This window comes from Ascidiella aspersa, chromosome 7 (assembly GCF_963924565.1).
Source record: "Ascidiella aspersa chromosome 7, kaAscAspe10.2, whole genome shotgun sequence".
NCBI lineage: Eukaryota > Metazoa > Chordata > Ascidiacea > Phlebobranchia > Ascidiidae > Ascidiella > Ascidiella aspersa.
In genome coordinates this window covers 23,289,476-23,307,264 of record NC_139453.1, presented here as the reverse complement: position 1 = coordinate 23,307,264, position 17,789 = coordinate 23,289,476, and the positions used below count along the sequence as shown (strand labels likewise).

At 37.6% G+C, this 17,789-nt stretch overlaps 3 protein-coding genes and 1 pseudogene across 4 annotated transcripts; 1 reads left to right on the top strand and 3 right to left on the bottom strand.

Moving 5' to 3' along the window:
- Positions 1–731: 731 nt before the first annotated feature.
- On the bottom strand, positions 732–9,169 carry LOC146138406 (organic cation/carnitine transporter 2-like). The gene is made up of 11 exons (XM_083394590.1): positions 9,002–9,169; positions 8,387–8,543; positions 8,042–8,124; positions 6,483–6,586; positions 5,544–5,698; positions 4,793–4,961; positions 3,610–3,864; positions 2,963–3,177; positions 2,065–2,247; positions 1,325–1,463; positions 732–789 (listed from the first exon to the last, which is right to left on the bottom strand). The coding sequence occupies exons 1-11, from the start codon at positions 9,167–9,169 to the stop codon at positions 732–734; spliced, it is 1,686 nt and encodes a 561-aa protein (XP_083250716.1).
- Positions 9,170–12,459: 3,290 nt separating this feature from the next.
- On the top strand, positions 12,460–12,630 carry LOC146138405 (small ribosomal subunit protein uS14 pseudogene; annotated as a pseudogene).
- A 274-nt stretch (positions 12,631–12,904) lies between these two features.
- On the bottom strand, positions 12,905–13,655 carry LOC146138404 (HIG1 domain family member 2A, mitochondrial-like). The gene has a single exon (XM_083394034.1). It carries the CDS (start codon positions 13,653–13,655, stop codon positions 13,275–13,277), a length of 381 nt encoding a protein of 126 aa, XP_083250160.1. The 3' UTR covers positions 12,905–13,274.
- A 27-nt stretch (positions 13,656–13,682) lies between these two features.
- Positions 13,683–15,521, bottom strand: LOC146138403 (uncharacterized). Of its 2 annotated transcripts, none has more exons than XM_083394035.1 (3): positions 15,409–15,521; positions 14,177–14,251; positions 13,683–13,823 (listed from the first exon to the last, which is right to left on the bottom strand). In XM_083394035.1, exons 1-3 carry the CDS (start codon positions 15,497–15,499, stop codon positions 13,714–13,716), a joined length of 276 nt encoding a protein of 91 aa, XP_083250161.1. In that variant the 5' UTR covers positions 15,500–15,521; the 3' UTR covers positions 13,683–13,713. The 2 variants fall into 2 exon arrangements, with proteins under 2 accessions (XP_083250161.1, XP_083250162.1); XM_083394036.1 differs by having other exon boundaries at positions 14,177–14,248.
- Positions 15,522–17,789: the final 2,268 nt, after the last annotated feature.

The following is a 17,789-nucleotide window of genomic DNA, read 5'->3' as shown; positions in this document are numbered from 1 at the left end:
TGTGGGCTAGTAAAGAGACCTGAAAAATCCAATCAGTTCGAATAGGGTTGTTTATACAGATTTATTTTAAGTTCAAGAAAGGCAACTTTCGAGTTACTTTTTGTTAACATTCCTTGTAGCAAAGAGTGCAAATGGCAGCGTTACAATCAGACATCAACTTCGATTCTTCCCTTTGTAAAACAGTCTATGACAGACCAGGAACAAACAAATGTTTCCAATATCCTTTCATTGTAATTGAAAATAGCTTATTGTAAACCGTGATAAAAAAAATCAGTGCTGCGTGATCTTAAACTATGCTCGAGTCCCAAATTCGACGCTCACAGAAAGGTCGGAAATGAGAATATCAATATTTTTGACGCACTCATTGTGGGAGGATGAGTTATATGGTGCCCCTACGTGTGTATAAATTTATATTCATCCTATTTTAGTTACGTGGATGGGTAAAACACATGTCTGTTAAGTCGGGACGGATTCGGTACCCGATGGAATCGGTTTAATTTCATGGAGTCGGACTCGTGACTCGAGTATATTTTCTAGCCCGAAGTCGAATCCCAAAGTACGACTTTGGTCAATAAATAAAGTTAAGTCCGACTTCAGTCAAATGAACTAATTCTTTCGGGTCGGTTTCTGGCTTAAAAACGAGTGATCAGTTTATATTGTGGCCTTTAAAAGTTTTGTTATAATTGCCAAAAAACAAGGCAACTTGTGATTTTCTATTGCCAAAGACTAAACTACAAAGCAACATCAGCTTCTTCAATTCTTCGCTTCTTGAAACGATCCATGACAGACCTAAAAAGAAACAAATACAATGAATACCATAATGGTATTGGGAATTTAATATCAATACAGAAAAAAACAAAAGAATACTCAACATGTCGTTACAACTTATTTAATTGTAAATGTAAAAAAATAATTTTGCCTTGATGAAGAACGGTATAGGCCTACATAGACGTTTTTAAGTTAGCGTGACATTGTATATATGTTCCAGTTGTCCAAACGTACACCTTAATCCATGTTAGTGCCGTGAAGTCGCAACACAACAAAATGTCCACAGTTGTGGTACCGTACATAAAATTCTCGCAAATATTCTATAGTCTTCAGAATGAAACAAATGAAAACCTATGGTTCCGCATATACTGCTGGGTTTGCCGGTGCAAATTGAGGTCTTAATGGTAACGTTTATATCCGAGGCACTTAAACCAAGCTCTATATAAGTCTAAGCCTACTAAAACTAAACCATCGTAAACATCTTTGTTAAAAAACCACAACACTAACGCAGTGCTACTGGCTTGTTTTTGCGAACATGTAGCAATCAAAGTCTCACCCTGTCATGTTGGCCGCCTCCTCTACGCTGGCGGGAAGCGGTTTGTTCTGTGTGTTGGGAAGAAACAAGAAGAGTAGCGAGAAGACGATCGTGACAATCCCGGAAGCAAGAAATGGTGTGAAGTTAGATCCTGTATCGCCTGTCAATCAAATTTCTTGGTGAAAGGCATAGCTGATTGAAAATGCCGCGACAACGTGGAATGGGAGTTAAATAAGTGAAAATGTTATTTCCTGAAAACAGTAAACCGATAAATATAAAAAGTGGTACAGCCTTCACCTGGGCGCATCCAGGGCACGTGGTCATGCTCCTCTTCGAAATGATATTTTGCCAGTTTTTCGCGCTACGCGTATTCTGTTTTTAATGTGTTTTGGCCCATTTTGCAAGTTATACCCAAAACCGTCGTACGGCTCATCGCACCTTATAAAGTGACACCGACTTAGCTTCACGCTGCCCGCGATTTTTTATGCCTTTATAATATGAAAATACGTAACGTTATGACGTAACTTGCAAATTTAAGAAACCCCCAGGCTGTTAGGCTACTACATTACAAACATAAAACGGTATGTTGAACGATATTGAGCAAATAAACAATTAAGTTTGAGATTTTACGCCACAATAAGATTCTTTTACACCCTTTGAAAAACCACGCGATTTAGAAGCGTTAAATAAAATACAACCTGCATTTCAAGACAAGATTATGCCAGATTGTCGATTAGAAACCTTGCTGCGAGCTATAATACCTGTGAATATAATCAAAGGGGCAAGCATGCCGCCCAGCCTGCCGAAAGTAGAGGCAATCGCCAGCGCCGAGTGTCTGGCAGCAGTCGGGTACATCTCGCCAGTGGTTACGTACACAACGTAATATCCTCCGGCCACCAGCAGTTTGTTGACCATAGTGACAACTGTCACCGCAGTCTCGTTCCCTGCCACAGGAAAATAGTTTTTTAGTGTGACATATAGGTTTGCTGTGGAAATCGCATTTTGCTAGTTTTATTTGTTAAGCGTAAATCTAAATTTAAAGGAATCAGCGCGAATTGACTTGGTTTTAAAAGAGGTTAACAGCAAGACCAGTATTCTTCCTATAATTTATCCCGCAAGGCCAGTATTCTTCCTATAAGCTGATCCTACAAATGATAAATTTACGGGATTTGGTTGGCCTAGGAAATATAGCTAGACTAGGCTGTTGTTCCTTCGTGGAGTTAACTTGACATTTTAGTCCGATATTTATACCCGATATTTTGAGCAAAATGTATCGCTATCCTATCTGATAACAAACTAAACCATTTATATGCTTTAACAAACAAAATAGATAAAATTAAAACGTTCAATGGATCGACACCGATGCCTGTCTACCCCTAGTATCGGACGTGCGATACGACCACTTCGTACCAGATATCGTTTTGTTGTTAAATTCACATAGAGTTCGAAATATACTCCTAATGTGGTGCTGTCTTAAGTTTGTTAATGGATTCGTTTTAAATGATCTTACAAGCTTTTTCAGGGTAAAACCATAGTTGGATATATTGCCTTAATGTCGTATTAAAACTTAGGACACACTCTCATCAAAAAAGAAGTAAGCAAACACCCATAATACTTCCGTCTTTAGACAGCCTTAAATGGCTGTGGCTTAACACTTACACAATCTCAAAAACGGATTTGCAGCAATGCCGACCCCGGCAATAGTCATGTAGGCGATATAGGCTTTCTTTCGACCGCCGTACTCAACAGTGACGTAAGCAAGTACGTAGGAGAAAAGTTCAGTTACCCCGGCGTAGAAGCAGTTCATGAAGCGGCTGCCGCTGAGTCTGTTGGTGTCGTAGACTATCGCGTAATAGGTCATGTTGCAAATTATCCTGGGGAAGAAATTACTGTATAAGGTGAAGCGAAAACGTGTAGGCCTACTATAGTTTAGATTTAAAAAAATGTTAACTTAATAAGGTGAAATCGGAGACCACCGAATTAAATGGTCAACTATGTTAAATTGGTTCTTCAGGTAACAAGAATATCAAAGCCCATACAGAAGTATAGGTATCATTTTGAACGTTTCGTTGTTAAAAATGAATAAAGAGTTATTCGAAACATTCACAATGCTACCTACTTCTGTATGGACTTTGATATTCGTCTTACGCCTTACTATACAACCTCCAACCATTATGCTCCAAAGGTTCTTCAGGTAAAACTTAAAAAATTATCCAATTCCATGCATATTCAGTTTGTTTCAATGAGGGCGTTACTACAACTAACTAGTGAAATTTCAGCCTAAATTAGCACGCAAACAAACGTACCAAGCAGTGCACGAAAGAAAAATTCGAAATATCATCTTGGGCGACTTAAGCATGAGATGCCAGGTCTTGAGCGTAGTGGTGACCTCTTTTTGTCCCTCTTGCTGCTTTTCCGACTCTTCCTTGCATCCATCAAGAGCCGTTATCTCGGAACCTTTCCAGTCCATCTTGTTGATTCGCGCAATTTTCTGCAGCACTTGTTCGGCTTGTTTCCTTTTGCCGACGGCGGCGAGCCAAAGCGGAGATTCGTCCAGAAACCTGACATACAGTATTAAAGAAACGTGAAACGATAAGAGTCAAATTCAAGCCGTTCGTACAAAGTTATAAGTTGTTTTTGTGAACACCCAATTGAAAAATGCAGGACGTTGCTATAGAGCCAATCACATCCATGTAAATACCAAAGCGATTCAAGTTAGAGTCTGCAAGCAAATGGTAACAGGAGATCTGAAACCATTGTCAGCAGGTTATGTCCTAATAATCACCGCGAATTTATAATAATGGAAACGAGCTTCACCGTTCTTTACTTATTAAATTTCGACTAGACCAACAACAGTCAAGAAATGTGCGAAAGACACAATTTAATAATGGAGCTCAAGATGGTGAAGATATAATCTAATTGGGGAACTTGGATACTTAACATTTTATCCGATACCCGGTATTACAGACATAAATATTTTCGAGCCTATACACCCTATACCAGTGAGGTCTTAGTATTCTCATACAAACAAAACTAAATCAAAACGTTCAAAGATAAATTTTCTGAGATAATTGGGCCATTATTTGCTTTCAGTGTTCAAGATTTTAATTACCATCAGTTGTTTACCTATAATATATTTTTGATGAATTTACCTTTCAAGATCAAAATTGCTGCATTGGATGGCAAATTCTTGCTGAAATACCCTAATTGAATTGGTTTAGGATCAGCACCGATACCACCCTCGTGTCAAAAGAGTACCAATACCATCACTTGGTATCCGGTATCGGCTCCGATCTGATACTATCGAACATCCCTAAAAGTAATGGTAATCCGTCCCATTTGGGAAAACGTGTTTTCTTGGGTACAAACATCATTTTGACTTGTTCCCAGAAATCGATGAGACTGCTCTATTCGTCGAAGGGGTGGCCGGTAGTGGTTTGTATGTTGCAGTGATATCAACGTGCGACAGTGCAAAAAACTAGCTCTCACCAATAGAAAGGTATGTAAACCGTTCCGATCAGACCGGTAAAAAGTGCGTAACTGCGCCAGTTCTGGAAGCCGTACGCGATCAGAGGGGTTAGCATGTATCCGAAGCTGTAGCCAAAAGAGATCAAAGTGCAAATCAGGTTCCTGTATTTCTTGCCGACTGTTTCGCTTCCTGCAGCACACGAATAAATTCAAGAAATTTCGCAGGAGACACAAACCGCTGAACGCTTTTGTTTACTGAAACCAAAGTTATCAACATTTTACATGCATAGTATATTGATCGCAGGTGTCCCCTAATATTATTTAAAATCTAGGTTATTTCCAATGTCGATAAAAATATTAGATGGTTATTAACGAAATGAAATTAGCCTAAAAATCTGTACGTTACTTGTGCTTTGTCCTTGGTAAACATTTTTTGAGCGCGTGAAAGACGTTACTACGATTGGGTTACAACATTTAAAAGGACAGTTCACCTATACGACGGATTTTGGAATATGTCACGTGACTTCAATGGCGCCTAAACGGCAATGCTCGAACAGCCAAACGGCGCACCTCATCACCCATGACCTTTTCCCTTTCAGAACAGTTGCGAAGGTTTTAGGACTTATTGCTATACTGGTAAGGGTTTATTCGGACAGGTTAAGTTTATTCCACATTTAGTTTTGTTATGTCGATGGTCTTAACACTATAGCGTTAAAAAAATATTCCGCTATAGATATTGTTGCAATCATATTGTGTGCTGCAGAAACCTTACCAAGAACGATAGCAGCCTGGTAATTGCCGACGCTTCCCATTCCGATCGTGAGCACGACGGCCGCGTACATTTCGAAGCTTCGCGAAAAACTCACGACGGTTGTGCAGGCGAATTGTACAGCAGTAAACAGGAAGAGGGTCGAATGCCTCCCGAACCTACCAAGAAAGGCGGAAGCTTGAATTTGTAGGGCGTGGCACGATTTTTTTGAAATGCTTTGCGTAAAGAAATTTACAAACGACCATCCCCTTTTGAATGCATTAGTGCTGGATGAAGGGCTTGCGTTAGTGGCTTAAAAGCATTTAACCCTTATCCGTTATGAAAAAACTTCTTACCCTTATCCGTAAAGAAAACTTGTTGAATAACTCTAATTTTAAAAAATTACAAAATTGTGACCTGTTTTCAACTAATGAATGAAAGACACACACAAACATATGTGTTTAATAACATCTGTGATCTAACCCCTCGGAAGTTGCTTTATGACCAACGATTACGGCTTCCGTATCAATAGTACTGCGATGGCTTTTCGGTGTACTGTTTTCAACTATTAAGACATCAACAGTAGAATTACCTATTACCTTTAAAAAGCCTTTTTTATTTTTAATTACCTTTCAGTCAGAAGCTAATCTTACACGATGAATAATTACCGCTTTTCGGATAACATTATCTACAGTTTAACCTTTAATGCCTTAGTTTCATGCCTCGGTCTTCGCTGATAGGCGAAACGCCTCTGAATTTATTTAAACCGTGATCATCTCAGTATTTCTCAAGTTTACAGTTAGGTGAGCAGAAGGTAACATTTAGTCCGCCACAAATATGCTTTGTTTTTTAAATGACGACGCCCACTCGCCCAGTTGGGGTGACTATTACGTTACGAATTTATCTTTTCCGATGGCTGCTTACTGCTCCTGGGTTCAAAAATGCGATCCCGAAACTACTCACTTGTCCGAAATCCAGCCGCAGAAGAAAGATCCGATGAACTTTCCGATCATGTAACCGAGTAAGACGACGGGCTTTTTCCATTTACCGGAACATACCATGTCGAACTGAAAACGTCAACATACCATGTCGAATAGAAAACGTCTTAGGATTTAATTACTTTCGGTGCGTTGGTTTACGATATGCTAAAGTACAGGTTTTAGTATTAGGTTGCGCAAGTCTGTTTTTTTTTTGTCGACACAAGCCTTATTAAAAGAGATCGCAATCAAAAGGTTGCTGAACGCGACTTGAAAAATCTTTCAAAAGTGGGTAACGAAGTACTAATATAGTGGTTCAATTTTCAATAGTATTCTTTGCAATTTAGTTACTTTTATAATTCAATAACTCAACAGGTTATGTAGGACACCAGTAATGAGACTGATATAAGAACAACATCAACGTTAGAATAAAACACTCTTCGGAATAAGACCAAAATAGCACTAGCCTACTACCCGTATTAACGTCTAAATCAGAACAAGTCCTAAATCCGTCGGAATAGGACCTAAAGTACGGGTGTCCGACTCAAACACGCCGGCGAGTCAATTTTTATCCTATAACTTCTTCCCGTGTCAAAGTTTCTTAACTAATTTTTTTTTAATCTTAAAAGCTCTTTTTTCCAAACATAAATTGTTTATTTACACGCGAAAAACATTTGTTTAATAATGTAATCAAGCAAATATTTGTAATTAACCAAACTGCTTCTTTGCAAACGTTTGTTTTCAGCCAAACTCTGAAGATAGATTGGCTTAATAAACTGTGTGGTAGAAATGCCTATTACTGAATTTGACTTTTGTTTTTTTACACCAAGCTATTTAATTATGTGAATGCTAGCCTCCACCATAGCATATATTGTTATAATATCAAAAGTAATTATTAGTGATCGAGATTGCCGCGATCGTTTCATATTGAAAATAAGCAATTGGATGTATAACAATTTAGTATTTTTTGGCAATTGGCTAAATAAAAAATTCAGTACTTTTTGCGGACTTGCGTGCCATGTTTATTAGGTCGCATGTTGGACATCCCTGAGGTCAGAATCAGACCTATACAGCCTTTTTTTAATCTCACTCCCAAGTACATCACAATAATTTTAATCCTTACCCAAGTTTTAACCCCACCATTGCCCCCATCCCAATAACCCCACACAGAGGCAAAAAATCCGGTGCCAAAACAGCGGCGCCCTAACGGAGCCGGTCAAACTAGGACGTCCAAACATCGAATTCGAAACGGCCGGTGCCAGTCCGACGGCCCCAGATGGTCCGATACCTTCTACCTACAGTTTTCGGTGTTATTTTGGCCATTTTTAACGTATTTCGCCAAGTTTAGGTCTTATTTGTACGATTTTTATCTATTTTGTCGTGGACATTAGCCTTCTGGGCGTTTGGCTTTATTATGTCGTTGGTCTTAAAGCATATGGTATTATAGTTTATTCTGATTTGATATTGTTAGAAATTTGAGTTTAAAGATATACTTGCAAAGTCCTTGCTCTTGCATATCGGTGTTAGTTGATTTTTTTTAATTACCTCCTTAACCGCTGACGTGGCTCCATTTTCGTACATGAATTTCATCTCCTCGCATTCTACTTCGGTTGTGTTGATGTTCGAATCTGTTTAAAGTAATTGACAACAGATGTCTGAAAATTAATTGAAGGTTTCCGGTTTTTGCGAAAAAGTCGTGAAACTATTGACAAGAGGGTGTGGCGTTTGATAAAATGAAAACAACCAAACTTTCCGAAACGAAAGTCGTATGTTATACATACTTAGATATATTTTTTGCGCTGATTTTGAATATACTTTTAGTTTTTTTTACGTTATACCACATTTTTCAAGATATACAGCAAGGTTGGCGAGCGGTAATACTGTACTTACTCGAATTTTTCCCAAGTGCGATTTTTATCACGTCTTGGTTTGTCAGGTTGTACTTCAAGCAACTGCTGAGACGATTTTGCCCCAAAGAATCGGTTTCCATCGGTAGAACTAAACTTTTTCCTTTGGTTCGAAATGTCTCGTTGACTGTAATGTTGTTCTGCAAACAATAAAACTTATAGTTAACACACGAAAATGTTTAAAGCAAGTAGGTCCTTTAAATGCTAATTTTAAATCACAACGGGATTTTTGACAAATTGGGGCCTATCGGCAAATTTTGTACAGAATAATAGTGATTAGGAAAATCAATCGTTTTACTAATTAAGTCAAGACGAATCACGAAGATACTTTGATCGCAATAGGTTTGTTTGTTTTAAAAATTCTTTGGCTATATGGTAATGGACTTTTAAGGAGAAAGTGTAGCATATTTTTTGTTACAGTTTTTAAACATGTAGCAAGCTTTGTATTATTAATCTTCCTTAAATACAACCATTATAACCATATACTTTAACTTAACTATATGCAATTATTTCGATTGCAAGGCCGCACCTGACCCGTAGGGTATAGTTTGGCGATTGTTATGGGCAAAATAAAGCAATGACATGTCGATCAACAAACCTCTGAAAGGGCTCGATCAAACTGCTTGTCTACGTCGCAGTGATATTCCGGTGTGTAATGATAAAACAGCATGCTTAGGACACTAAAAGGATTTGAAACTGCAGTAAGCATCAGCAAGATGCAGAGTCGTTTTTCGTACCATCCCAGTTCCCGCCATAGATCGAGCATTTTTACGGAAAAACAACAACAAGATTGCTATAGATCTCTTAGTCTGAAAGTAACGTTTAAATTTCAATAATCGATTGAGAGTCTAGAAATAAGAATTGAGTAAGAATAACTTCAACGGCGCAATCAAGCAGAATTCAGAAAAAGACCAAAACAGGACTAATGCCCCAAAATCAGATTTATATCTCAATCGGAATATAAGACCTAAGCTTTCATCAAAATATAACCTAAACCACCAATATACGATCCAAGTCACATTTTACCTAACCACATGTCATTCTGCCTAACCACATATATACCAAAACCCGAAGTTCATCATTAACACCAACAACAATTTCCAGCCCAGCCATAAAATATCCCATTACAACAACTCACCATTTCAAATGGTATTTAAGTCTTCTCAATTATATTGCGATGAAAATGGGAGTTATTCTTACGTATACATATGTTAAGTTCTTATTCTGTCAAGTTTAGGTCGTAGATCGTCATAGATATTACTTCGTTTAATGCTTATGCCGTTCATATCAATACCGGAACTATGATATTTTATCATTACGTTTTAGTTATGTTTGCTTCATAGGTATTATTGTGTGTTTGTCCAAATTAAAACATCTTAATCTCTCCAAACTGAGCGCTCTGGATTACGCTAGGTTTACCTTCTTATAACTGCTCATAAACAATTTAAACAACATGGTTCTTGAACTACAGTTTAGTTACGTCAGGGGTCCAAACCATTTCACATCGCTACTTGCACAGTAACCAACACAACTGGTGAAAATTCTCATATTTTTAAATTATTCTCAGCTTGTTACACGACTGCGTCGAATGCTTTGAAAGCGAGACTGTGGTTAATGCGAATCAGCCATATGTTGTTTTTGTTTTCTGCAACCGACACTGCACATGTTGGCCGGAAGATAGGGTGTTATAGTGTGTTTGTGCAAATTGAAATATCCCAATCTCTCCAAACTGACTATCATTGACTTCGAGCGCTTTGGATTACGCTTTTTATAACTGTTTAAAAACAACTTAAACAACATGGTTTTTTAAACTATAGTTTAGCTATACCTCAGGGGTCCAACTCATTTGGCATCGATACTTGCAGAGTAACCAACACAACTGGTGAAAATTATCATATTTTTAAATTATTCGTAGCTTGGCATACAACGGCGTCGAATGCATTGAAAGCGAGACTGTGGTTAATTGGCAACATGTAGGGGGAAACGAAACCATAAATACGCATACTGCCTTAATGAGATAGTATTCAGCCGCTAAATGAGATAGTATTCATTACATCCGCGGTTCCTGGATGCGAAATGAGTTTTTTTTAATGACGTAAATTTACGATCTGTTAGCTTCAGTGCTCACGACTGAACCTTTCACTACACGTCTACATCACACTTGTTTAATGAGGTGCATTAGTTTTGCACACGGCAAACTTGGTCAGTGTGTGTTTTTCGCACGAGCTATCAGCCTGACGGTTTCAGGATTTGGTATGTTGCGGAATATTAAGAGATATAAACTCTAATAATTGTAATGCCACAGCATGCGATCAAAACAATACTAATTTGTTGTGCTTATAACCTCAAAAATGATGTGAATAGGTTTCTGATACTATTAAGATTAAGTAGTATATGATATTTCGAGATAAGAGATACCAATGATGAATCGTTTTTTTTTCGTATATAGACATAAACTGAATATATAAGGCATATATAATATATTATATACAGTATGTATATATTCAAACAATTTTTTTTCAGGGGTCGTGACCTCGTGACGCGCTATACCTACCCTGCTCACAGGTATAGGTTTTCCCTGTTAGATTTCAATCATAATATATTGCATAGTTATAGCATGAGATGAGCTGTACAACGCTTATTGTTATTGTTATTCATACTTCATAATTTCTTAGATAAATTCCATCACGCTGTCGAAGGAGGTATTAAGTTTTTTCTTCGAAAAGGCGAACTACTTGAGTCGGAACGGACAATAGTTTTTTTAACTAAACGAAATCGACACTGTGCCTGTAGCCTACATTTCTAAATATCTTAATTGAAATATGAACGAAAGAGCAGCGTAAGACACACGAACCGCGTGTTGGCCACTTCTGAACTAAACCATGTAGGGTTTAATCCACTTCAGATTGCAAGTTTACAAACCAAAGTGGCCTAAATAACGATTAAGTATATAGCTCTAAATTAATATATTTGGTAAACTAATAAAGTAGACTATACAATAACATCCTTACAAATTCAAAAGAAATTCAGTGTCTGGCTAGATGCCAGGGTCGTACTACCTCCGGTAGGCTACAGTCAGTGGATCCCTGTGTTAGCCTACTAGATTTGATTGCAAAATATTTAATTTAAAATCTGGTAAACTTGTCATTGTTTTATTAAGAATCTATACGTATAGTTGTTTGTACCTTCAAAACTCTGGCATTTCTTGTATTATTTTTAAGTGCAATATCTTAAAATTTGATTGATTTAGCAGTACAACCTTTATAGTTTGCATTATCTTTAGCGATTCACGAAAAAAAAACCGGGCAAACACGAACATGTTATATGCTTGGCCTATTTAAAATATGTAGCCTATAATAGCCCAGCTATAGAACGTCAAAAATTGTTCTCTCTTCATGAGAATGTTTCCCATCTTATAATTATTAACAAACATTGAGAGTAGACCGGACTTTGAGAGTGGATCAACTTATCAACTAGATACAACTTTAACTGGATAAAAATTGAATTAAACCCGCTTTCTATTTCAGATACACATGTTTATTGTGACCGTACGCTAGTGCCACTTGAAAAACTACTTTCCTGACGAATATTTGGCCAAATTTATCGGGTTAATAATTCATTTAGTTAAATTACCTGTCTGCAAATACGCCATTATGAGTCGACCAGCTACTTTTTCGGATTTAAAATGTTTCTTTCGTTTGTTTTTATTAAGTCTTGTAAATATGAAAATACACATGTGTTAAGCAACTGACGTGATCTCGCCCTCCTGAAGCTGCTATTGGATCAACGATTACGGCTTACGTAGCATTAGTATACCGAAAGTCACGCACACCAAGCGAATCTGTCGATCAATGATGCAAAGGCAGGCTATAGAGGTTCGAACTCACGCCCTCCAGGGCATACAAGGACTGTCGCTCTACCAACTGAGTTACACATGTTCAGAAAGCAGTGAGTCAAGAAACAACAATACGCAAATGCTTTCTGCATTTTGTTTTAACGAGCAACTTCACATTGAATGGGGGTCTGCAGTACCATATCATTCAATGAAAAGGCAAGATGGGTCATCAAAATATCTGGCATTCTGACCCTCGAAAATATGGACGTGGTTCACGTTTCTGTCGTATTACTGGAAACCGACACGGTATGACCAGAAAATATGGCGTAAATATCTCTCGCCAATGTTTCCGTGAATTTGCTAAGGGGATTGGATTTGTTAAGCTGGACTAATTGTTTAAAATGATGCAAACAACAAACAGCAAAAACATTCTTGTGTGTTGAAATCGGTGTTGCCAAATAAACCAACAGTTGATATTGAAAAAATAACGAAAAAAGAAAGTTATAAGCAAACCCGCTCCGAACAAATACGGGCTAATGTTTTTATATTTCGCACAGACATAAATGTTATTAAAGGCTAAAATAACATAGATTCTGGTTAAATTCCCAATACTTTTGTTTCCCTTCGATCTAAACAGATTCTCTTATTTTAGGGAGCCCTGGCACCGGTAGTTTTGAAAACAGTTATTTTCGTTTAAAATAGGAAAAACGTGTCGACTTATCAAATCTTTTTATTTTATATTGTAGTACATAGTTTTTGCTCACCTGTAAAAATTTTTTGAAACTGTTACAAAAACACGTCTATTTTGTTTCAAAATTCCCTTTATTGCTAGTCGAAGAACGGAGTTTACGCAAAACGCAACGAAATTAAGAATGACCAAGTGCAGTGGGAAGCCCTAACGCCGCTGGACATAAATCACTACCAATGCAGTGTTTTCAAGGAACGGCGAACGATCACTCAAGCAGCACAACAACCAACCACACGATCAGAACACAAAATTAACAACTGACAATACGGATCTCCAGCATGAAAGCACCTAAGCCTTTTTTCGCTTTTTCGTTTCCCAAGCGAGGCCGCCGATCAGCGCAACAATCGTGAGGCCCTGGGCGGCCACGCGTCCCCGCATCATGCCCTGCGACCTCCACAAGTTGCCCTTTATTGTGTGACGCAGTCCGTTGCCCAGGAAAAATGTGGTAATCAGCATTCCTAAGGGAATGAAGGGATTTCTCCGGAAATTGGTGGACATCTTGTCGACGAAGGACTGCTTTGCAGGGATCTCGCCTGGCATGAAGTCCTCGGTTGGTGGAGGACCGATCACGAGTCCCTTTAGGGAGCCGATCTTGTCGAAGTCGTCTGGAAGCTGGGCGAGGATCTCTTCGCGCGTCATCTGACGAGGAGGAGCCGGATCAGAAGACATCTTCAGTTGATAGATTTGCTCTTGAAACAACTTTTGGATGCAAGAGAAGGAAACTGATCTATAACGACGTCAAGCCGATAAGGTCGTCAATAGGTTTGTATTTCCAGCTGTCTTGCTCCAAGTCGGTCAGCAGCTGCTTGAGTTCGTCAACTCTTTTCTGGTGTTGCTCTGTTGCAGCAAGCAAATAAACAGTTATTGAGTGGTTCACATCTGACCACATGTATATAGTATAGTGACTTACTTATACTTTTTCTCTTTCTTGTTATAAAGGTGGTTTAGAATAAAATTATTTTCAGAAAAAACTACAAGACGTAGCAAGTTTTAAACCCATCTGTCCAATTTTCAGTAAAATTTGAAATACTTAAATTGCTTTGTCCAAAAAAGAGAAAAAATATACTATGCTTTTAAAAATACAAATGAATTATGTAATTCAGCTTAAAAGAAAACCGGCAAAAAAAAAACACAAAAAGCTTAAATGGAAAAGCACCAGACTAAATTAGGCCCAAAATTGAATGACATACCCTTTTCTACTTCTGCTTTAACCTTTGCAATATTGCACTCGATGTGAAGGGTGTGCTGAATTTGACTCCGATCTGCTGAAAAAACGGAAATAAGATATTTAAATATAGGGTGAGAACTGTGTAGGTTGTTCGCATTAAAATTAAGAGATAAAATGCAAAGAAAAGTCACATATGAATATTAGAAACAGCCACTATGGAAAGTATGGCAACCAACCCCAAGTTGTTTTTGAAAGACTAAACTTGCACCCCAAAATAGAATGTGTTAAACTGACAGGTGAAATTTTAAATAGCATTTTACCCAGAGTTTTTGTTCAACTTGTCAATTTCTGGCCATTTTAAGACATGCAACAGGCTTAGTGATATTACAATGGAAAAGCTTTGCCTTTTTGGCAATACTTTCGCTTTATTGTGACAGAAAATAAACAAACAATGGAAGCCCAGGTTGTGATATGTTTACTGGGCTGCTAGCATATTTTTTAGTGAACAACCGTTTTGTTCTGCTTTTTTTTAAATGGTGTACACGGATTTAATCAGCCAGGAAGAAGCTGGCTTGACTTAAAAATCTAGGAAAACAGGTTAACACTGGTCTATTTCAGGCTTAGTTAATGAATTGATGCAGATTTTATTACAGAAAATTTTGTACATTATGCTATCTTTAAAAGTATTTACAGAAGTGGATTTACAAAGAAGTGGACCTGCAAGAAATCTAGGGCATCAAAAATCGCTCTACACACCTCTAATGTGGCTAGCATCCAAAGTGAGCGGTCTACACATTTTGCAATTCATTCTTAATTATTGGGCGTTAAACTAGCGGCTTGAATCTCAGTGTTACTTATCCTGCGCAGTTATAGATCATGTAAAAATAGTTTGCCATCTCAATGAATGAAGAAACCATTTGGCACTGGTTTAGAAACCTTTGAAAATGTTTACAGGAACGACACAAATTGTCAAATTGAAATGACAAGGAAGGAATAAATATGGGAGAATAAATATAATAGTAATACTTCGCCCACCCAAACACAAATAATGTTTACAACAAAAACGCTCTGATAAAAATGTCGTAGGATTCTAGACCAGCACCAAACATTTAAATTTTTGGACAGTCGACAATTAACAACCACCGATCTACACCCAGGTTAAAAAGTTGGACACCTCTGTGGAAAAGTCCTTCAAACGACTAAAATTTAAAGTTTCCTATCTGGATCTAACTAACACTAACTTTGTAAGTTCACCTGCACTTGCCCTTTCCGGAGCTTTGCTGGATTTACCAGAAAGGAAGAGCGACTTGCACGACAAAGATGTCCCGGATGGCGTGTAAGACATTAACGATCTTTTTAAAAACCAAGACTTATAACACATGGAAATATGGTGTAAATGTAAATTATTTAATAAAACAGTAAACTTAATTAATTTTTTTTATTTCTGATCGACTTAAGGCCCGTTTACACCACAGCTGCACTGAGCTGCGCTGGGCGTGAAATTATTTGGCGCTCTTTTACTTATGTACGTGAAAAGTTATGCAAAAAACAAAACAAAATAATACCGCATACCACAACGCATATTGTTTGGGTTAGGGTGCGGGTTAGCGTTTGGATGAGGGTGGATCAAGTAACATTATGTTTATTATTAATCATAACTTGACCCAACCTCGACCAAACGCTAACCCCCACCCTAACCCAAACAATATGCGTTGTGGTATTCGGCATTTGAAGAAAGTTTTTTTTTTATTAATTTTCACGTATAAGTGAAAGAGCGCCAATGGTTTTTACTACAGCTGCGCTAAGCCGAGCTGGGCGTAAAAATCGCTCCAAACGTAACGTTTTTCTATAGCTGCACTGGGCTTGAGTTTAGCAAATCGTGAAATTACGCTTTGCTCAGCTCGGTGCAGCTGTAGTGTAAACGGGCCTTTAAAGGGCGCTCTTTCACTTTTGAACGTAAAAATTAATAAAAAAACAACTTTTTTCAAATGCCGCATACCATAACGCATATTGTTTGGGTTAGCGTTTGGTTGAGGGTGGGTCAAGTTATTATTAATAATAAACATAATATTACTTGACCCACCCTCACCCAAACGCTAACCCGCACCCTAACCCAAACAATATGCGTTGTGGTATGCGGTATTACTTTGTTTTGTTTTTTGCATAACTTTTCACATACATAAGTGAAAGAGCGCCCTTTAAAGTTACAGCCAGGTTAAATTTTGCAGTGCAGATCAAACATCGTTGAACCCAAAACGCTATGGAAATGAACTTAACTAGCCTAGAATATATACAGTGCAATATTCTGCTTTTTTATGCTTCTACATTTTATTTACAAGGTCAGCTAATCGCCAGCCCGCGGTCAATTACACACAACCTCTACTAATATGACAAAATGATAAAAAGTGATCGCCATTTTGTGTCTATATTAACAAGAAAATAAATACTTTTCTAGTTAACGACAAGTAAATCTAGGTGAAAAATGGCCTAAACCTTAAAATACTTCCAGCGGATTATTTCTCTGTAATTCCTCGCAAGAAAAGCATTACTAACTCTCGAAAAAAATCGAGAAAAAAATAGGGTGTTCAAGACTTTACAACACATCAGCATTCATTATTCGTTATCGGACACAAAATTTCGATTTTCAAAATACTTTTAACTGCTTAAAATTGGTCTCAAATTGAAGGATATACTAAGTAGGGAAGACCGTTAACAATACCCAATTTCTTGGACACATAGTTTAGGGCATTGGTTCTTAGAAACGAATTCTTAAATTTGGGGAGGATTATAAAACCTAAGTTGAGTCGCAAATTTTTGTATTAATTTTGTTTCGGATTGGTATCGGACGAGTAGCCTACCTACACTTGGCATCGGTTGTCGACACCGATTCGATATTATCGGCAGTTCTGAGAATATGTGTAAAAATTCTATTCGATCAAAAAATAGAACAAACCAATGGCGTTAATTATATAAAACTTATATAAGCCTTAAGTTAAATTTTGCATTCGCGTATTGCTACTTGGTTTTTTTTTTTCATGTGAAAGCTAATGCGCACAAGTGCAAACTTTAATTTGATAACTTGATAACGCAATCTATGACGTCTCGATTGCTCCATAGGCTTTAATCATTTAAAGCAAATAAAATAACCCCACTAATTTGCCAATACGTGCTAAAATGTCATATTAGCAATGGAGACCTGCAATGGGTTTCCTATAAAATTGTTAGAAAAAGAAAAACGGTGCGAGTAGGCTACTGGTTAAGTCGTTAGATTGAACAGATGCCTATATGCAGTCAGACTTAAGACTCGAAGGAGTCTGTTAATTTAAATTTAGTACTAGACTTTCTCGGCCAGAATCGGGGTTGTTTTAAGGCTTGGAACAAACCCACATGCTCACAATTAAGTTACTGGTGAGGTCATTATAGGCCTCGCCTACCTACTAGGAACATAGTTTTGCAAACGCTATAAGGATTAATTTAAATAAAATATTATGGATCGCTTTGATAATTCCTATCAGTAGGAAGTTAAGAAAATAAAAACGGTGTTACGATTGAATTAATATAGACAAAATCCGACTACTGTTTATGCACAAATTTTCGTCCATCCCCGTTTTATTGTTGCACTAGCGGTAGATTAG

Excerpts from the sequence above, each read along its gene's own strand:
- LOC146138406 (XM_083394590.1), bottom strand. The coding sequence starts at position 9,169 with ATGCTCGATCTATGGCGGGAACTGGGATGGTACGAAAAACGACTCTGC. Across the intron at positions 8,544-9,001 it reads TTGATCGAGCCCTTTCAGAG|AACAACATTACAGTCAACGA; the intron begins GTTTGTTGATCG and ends TATTGTTTGCAG. Across the intron at positions 6,587-8,041 it reads CCACGTCAGCGGTTAAGGAG|TTCGACATGGTATGTTCCGG; the intron begins GTAATTAAAAAA and ends TGACGTTTTCAG.
- LOC146138404 (XM_083394034.1), bottom strand. The coding sequence starts at position 13,655 with ATGTCTTCTGATCCGGCTCCTCCTCGTCAGATGACGCGCGAAGAGATC.
- LOC146138403 (XM_083394035.1), bottom strand. The coding sequence starts at position 15,499 with ATGTCTTACACGCCATCCGGGACATCTTTGTCGTGCAAGTCGCTCTTC. Across the intron at positions 14,252-15,408 it reads TCCGGAAAGGGCAAGTGCAG|CAGATCGGAGTCAAATTCAG; the intron begins GTGAACTTACAA and ends CCGTTTTTTCAG. Across the intron at positions 13,824-14,176 it reads TAAAGCAGAAGTAGAAAAGG|AGCAACACCAGAAAAGAGTT; the intron begins GTATGTCATTCA and ends TTGCTGCAACAG.